This window comes from Hippoglossus hippoglossus, chromosome 15 (genome assembly GCF_009819705.1).
Source record: "Hippoglossus hippoglossus isolate fHipHip1 chromosome 15, fHipHip1.pri, whole genome shotgun sequence".
NCBI lineage: Eukaryota > Metazoa > Chordata > Actinopteri > Pleuronectiformes > Pleuronectidae > Hippoglossus > Hippoglossus hippoglossus.
The window spans coordinates 15716259-15722117 of NC_047165.1; the positions used below are offsets into that span (position 1 = coordinate 15716259).

The following is a 5859-nucleotide window of genomic DNA, read 5'->3' on the forward strand; positions in this document are numbered from 1 at the left end:
GATGATCATATTGACACCGTTAATGGATTAAGCACAAACTCTGTTATGTTCTCCAGACTATTCATGAGAAAATATAAACTGAAACAATTCAAATGTCACCGATATTTTGTAAACTCATTATTCTGTTAGTTCAGCTGTTGTCATAGAGTTGTTTAAATAGTGTTTACTGGATTTGGAGAGAATGATCCTCAATTTTATTGTGGCCAGAATAGAATGGCATTATGACAGATTGCTTGCAGTCATCATGAATAACTTTGTGCAGGAAACAGCCTGGGTGACAAAATAGTTGAGTAATCCAAACAAACGAGTGGATCAAAGCACCAAGTTCTCACATGTCCAAACTGTATTTTTTTTATTTAGCTAATCTGACCTTTACATCCCTTGAGACCCAAACATTTCTTAAATTGTATTCAGAACAGGGATATCTGTGGCCACTAGACTGAGCATGTTCCCTCTGGACATGATCATTGTCAAATTTGCAGTTTTTTGTGGAGCCCAAGTATGGAGCCAAATCCAAGCCAATAGTTTTGATCATTTTTAAACAATTTAAAAAAGGACGTTTTGATCTGGAACTTTGAAAAATACAACAATGTATTAAAACGTTTTTGGGTGTTAAATAGTTTTGAATACAATATTTATTTTCATATATATTTTGATATTTGAGGTCTTATGGTTTTCCATTGCAGATTTTATATTTTCGGATTGAGATCTTATTCTTTTACAGATTCAAATCTTTTTTCAGTTCCAGATCTTTTTTTCAGTTTCAGATCGTATTTTTTCAGTTTCAGACTTCAAATGATCAGAACTATGGCCTGGATTTGGCTCCATACAGCAGCTGCTGGTTCCTATAACCAGTTTCGTTTTCTGAACCACTTAATGCACTCGCAGACCAATGTTATGTTACATGTCTTTTTAATGATGGAACACATAAACAAATCTTTGTGTCTATGATCCCTCCCACACAACAACACATCCAATTCTCAAGGTGTCCACAAAATTGCAACACTGCTGAAATCATATGAAGGTTTAGATAAATGTAAACATGTACACAGATGATACTGGCAATCCAATGTGTCTACAGATTGTATTAAATAAAGCAATATAACGTGTTAAACCTCTCATGTTAAGTAAGTTAGAATGATATTGCACCAGTATTATGCGTCTTGGTCTGTGTTTAAAGGGATAGTTCACTGAAAAATTGAAATTCACTCATTATCTACTCACCACTAAGTCGCTGGAGGGGTGGGTTAAGTGTTTGAGTCCACAAAACACTTCTCGAGTTTCAGAGCTAAACTTTTTTGCAGCAGAATTCAATGGTGACCTGGACTTCATATATATATATAATAAAACCACAGAAAACACACAACATGCCTCTATACTGCTCGTGTTGTGTCATTCAAGTGCCTGCATGCCCCGACATTCATTTTCAACTCCAAACGGCATCACTTGCACCATGTTTTAAGCCTGAATGCCCGCTGATATCTATACATTGTGTAGCTACGTCCGCTAGCATCGCCACTTCCGGTAGTGGACTTTTAGGCTTGTTTTATTACGTCTGAAGTCTAGTTCACCATTGACTTCAATTGTATTGGACCCTTCTGCAACAAACTTTACTTCTGAGACTCCAGAAGTGTTTTGTGGACTCAAACACTTCCCCCCCACCCCTCCATCGGCATAGTGGTGAGTAGATAATGAGTGAATTTTCATATTTCAGCGAACTATCCCTTTAATATCTTTACAAATTAGTGATACAAAATATGTAAAACATTCTTAATAAATATAAAAAAATAAAATATTCCCCAACTGATTTTATCAAATGCCAACAAAGCATCTTGAGAACAAATTTTCTAAATATTTCAGAAGACAGTAAGAGAAAAGTTTGTGTCAATACACCCACTATAGTTTGAGCTAACAGACTTTTAATCATGAGTAGAAAAAGTTTTACCTCATAATTCAATAAAACATGTACAGCTCAATTCAAAATTCACTTGAACCACCATTAAAATGTAATATAAGGTATAAGAAAGAGAGCTTTAATCTCACAGACTATTTGCTCCCCGACTTGGGTGAGTTGCTGAAGCCCTTGATTGTCATTGGGGCCTGAAACCACACATAATCCTGCCAGTCTGACCCCTCTGCCCTTGTGTCCTTGCTGGGATCAGTGGAAAGAGCAATAACTTGGTTCCTTACACGAGTTGGCACTTTAAATTGTAGTTTAGGGCGGAACCAGCCTACACCGCAATCCCTGTGAGCGAGCACTAAGACTGTGGTGGGCATTAAACGAACAGGTCTGGTGTCAGACAAAAGGTCCGCCACGAAAAGCGTGCGGAAGAGTTGCCTTAAGCACGAGGACACCCGTAGACACTGATCCCCACCAGCCGACACCAGCCCCTCCAGGTTGATCTCATACAGCTCTTTGGGCAGGATGAGGGAGCCACCCATTAGGAGCAGCACGCGGGGCACCCTGCTCAGGGAAAAAAGCACCTCCAGCTGCTGCAGCAACTCCTCCAGATCCTGAAGGGTTTGCTGAGACTTGCGCCAGTCCATGTCTGCTGACTGCACTGGTCTGCGAATCACTGGGTCTTTATCCTGAAAAGCCAAACATTTGATTAAAACCTTTAATTGAATCAACAACCTGCCAAAGTGCTTGCTCGTTGTGAAAACTATTGGGTTTATCTCTAAAATTTAAGGTCTCGACCTCAATATGTTATGATCCGGCGCTTAAAAATGAATTTAATATGCCCCTAATAACGCTAACCTTCTTTCTTTATAATTTGTTTTTATTGCCATGTATTTTGTGAAGCACTTTGTGACCTTGTTTAGATAAGTGCTATACAAATAAAGTTATTATTATTACATTTCTTAATCACTTATCTCAAGGAGGTTACGTTTTCACCCCTGTACATTTGTTTGTTGGTTGATTTGTATGTTTGTTTGATTGTCAGCAAGATTACACAGAACAATTGAACGGATTTCCATGAAATTTGGTGGAAGTATGCAGTGTGGGTAGGAGAAAATCTATTAAAAGGTGTTTCAACATTTTCACCCAAAGAATAATTCCTGGATCCCAAGCAATAAAAAAAATCTGACAAATCTAGGGAACTGATATCTATGAGTGTGTGAAATTTGGTGAATTTAAGGGGGCTGTTGGGCCGTGACAGGGGTTAGCGCTCTACCGAGTGCAATTACAGTGTTTTTAATTTTCACTTTAATATTTTGATGTGCACCAAGATAATGTTTCCTGCTTACCTGCATTGAGGCTTGTTGCTTCTTCTGGGAATAAACCAGCTGGTCATACGTCATGGGTAGTTGCTGTCTCTGATAGAGAATGCACTTGAGGATCTCGCTGACAAAGCGACAGCAGCCTTCCTGAGTCACCGTGCCAGGGAAGACGACGCTCACATAGCCTTGCTCCCGTGCTCTTCTCGCCACCTCAGCATCATTGTCCTCTGTGTTACTGTGTTTACTGGCAGTCACACTGGAATCATTCAAACCTTTCTGACCAGGCCTGTTTTCCTCTTCTTCCTGGGCAATATCTGTCCAAATAGGGACATGGAATAATGTCATTGGAGTGAGTAATGGACCCATCTAGGTCAATTTAAACTAGTCAAATTAAATGTTAATGAAATCTAGCAGAGACTGTTTTCAAATGAAGCCTTTGTCCACATTTTTACTCGTAAATTGCAACTGTGCAGTTGTGGTGGAAGAATTCATGTTTGCTTAAGCATGTGGCAAATACTGAAAATTATGCAAGACTACACAAGTAGTATCAGAAATATGTACTCAATGCATCGAGTACTTGTGATTCTGAATCGTTCTTTTCAGCCTTATATATTGTGCTTCAAGGGGTGAAACGATTGCTGGTACCATGGTATACCATAGTAAAATTCCCAACACTTAGTTGTATAGTTTTAATGTTTAATTACCATGATTATTATGGTGATTTGACCATCCACTGTCACCAATTGTGTGTGTTTAACAAACACTAATATTTTGTCCTGACTTTCAAATGTCTCCTCTGCTTGGAGAGAAACTCAATGATGTGAATGATGTAAAATCATGGGTAAACGGCAGCACAGACTCACACCGAGCTGAAATGAAACAAGCTATATTGAGCATTATTATGATATTCTGAAGTGACTTAGAAATGAATCAATATTATTAGACTTTTGGAAAACTTTAAGCACAACTTTGAACATTCTATTTACTTATTAGTTGTGTTCATTTAAACCTGCATTATGGGAAGTTTCTTTACTAACTAAAGCCTTCTTCCTTTTTCCTCATTTCATGTGGTTTTGACTGTATTATTATTATTATTATTATTATATTACTAATGAATACAATGATACAAATAAACCCAGAAAATCTGCAAACCATCACATTTAAGAAACTGGAATCTGAACTACTGCTGTTATGTAAGTCCAGATTATAAGTCACAAAGTTTAAGATATTTGGAGACAGTGGTATAAGTCATTATTTTGAGAAAGTTTCTTATTATCATGATTTGCAGGATGTATTTTACCAAAGAGTGTGGAAATAAGCTCACTCAGTGTGTCTACAATGCAGCAACAAACACTTCAATCAATCTTCCTGACAGGGAACCAGAGATACACTATAACAGTGAGGGACGGAGCCATGATGATCCCCACACACACACACGATCTACCTGCAGCGATGTTCTCCTTCTCCTCCGCGTTGTTTACACTCGGCTCATTTGAATTCAACCTGTTTTCAATGGAGACGTCTTTCAAGTCTCTTTCGGTTTCCGAGTGTAAAGGTGTGTGTGCGGCCTCGCCCGAGAGCTGTTCGGCTGTTTCCGCAGACGCTCGGTGTGAATGGGAGTCTTCGGGAACACGGTGTAAAGTTGGGACTTCACTCGTCGTGTCGTGCTCCCGAGTTGAGCTCGTATCTTTATCCGGAGAAAACCTCAGACGTGTCTTTATCCCATTGTCCCCGCTGCCAACGATAGACGTGTCCTCTGTGTCCTCACAGCGTAAAATTGGTTTAGATACATCCGACTCTTCAGCCATAGTTTTGAATGTCTCCGCCGGGTCTGTGCCGCACTGCATCATGGGAAACGTGGACTTCAATGACCCTTCGGAAAATAGACTTCCCTTTGTGAAAACGTAGTTCCTCCATAGACTGTATTTAAAAAAAATACTATTGTATTCTATTCTATTGTATTCTTAATAATAATAATAAGAATACATTTATTTGTATATCACTTATCTAAATAAGGTTACAAAGGGCTTCACATTTAAAAAAAAAGTCTGTTCGAACTCCACCGACTAAACATAACAGATTGTTTCTGTACTTCTGTACTTTGAAATAAACATATTGACATTGTTATTTTTAGGCACTTTCTAGAATGTAAGACCGATGATGACAAAATGGCTTCTTATTAAACTTCAAGGAAAATGTTAGTTGTTTGACGTCCTAGTATCGGAGACACTGGCTCAACATGACGCGTGATTTCCCCCACGTGTTCCAAACGCAGCATAGTGACATCATAAAGTACATGTAGCGTTCACGTGCACATGTAGCATTCACGTGCATTGTGAAGTAAATAAAATGGCATATAAATAACATGGCATATAAATAACATGGGATTTAAATGACATAGAAAAGACAAAAAACGTCTGTATTGGCTTAAACAGTATGGTGTTAGTTTCTAAGTTGCTAGGCGTATATAGTTATATATTTGTATATAGTTTTATAGTATCGTATTTGTCTTATTTTATTTTAATTATATTATATTAATATGTTTTATTTAAATTTGATCAATGCTCTAATTGCTCTGTTGAAACTTTTCATTGTTCTTACATGTGGAGATACAACTTGAAAACTTGTGATGGATGG

General features: G+C 38.1%; 1 protein-coding gene across 1 annotated transcript; it reads right to left on the bottom strand.

Annotated features, from left to right (window-relative positions):
• Positions 1-1681: 1681 nt before the first annotated feature.
• Positions 1682-5070, bottom strand: mad2l1bp (MAD2L1 binding protein). The gene is made up of 3 exons (XM_034608083.1): positions 4667-5070; positions 3250-3536; positions 1682-2589 (listed from the first exon to the last, which is right to left on the bottom strand). The coding sequence occupies exons 1-3, from the start codon at positions 5067-5069 to the stop codon at positions 2047-2049; spliced, it is 1233 nt and encodes a 410-aa protein (XP_034463974.1). The 5' UTR covers position 5070; the 3' UTR covers positions 1682-2046.
• Between the last annotated feature and the right edge of the window lie 789 nt (positions 5071-5859).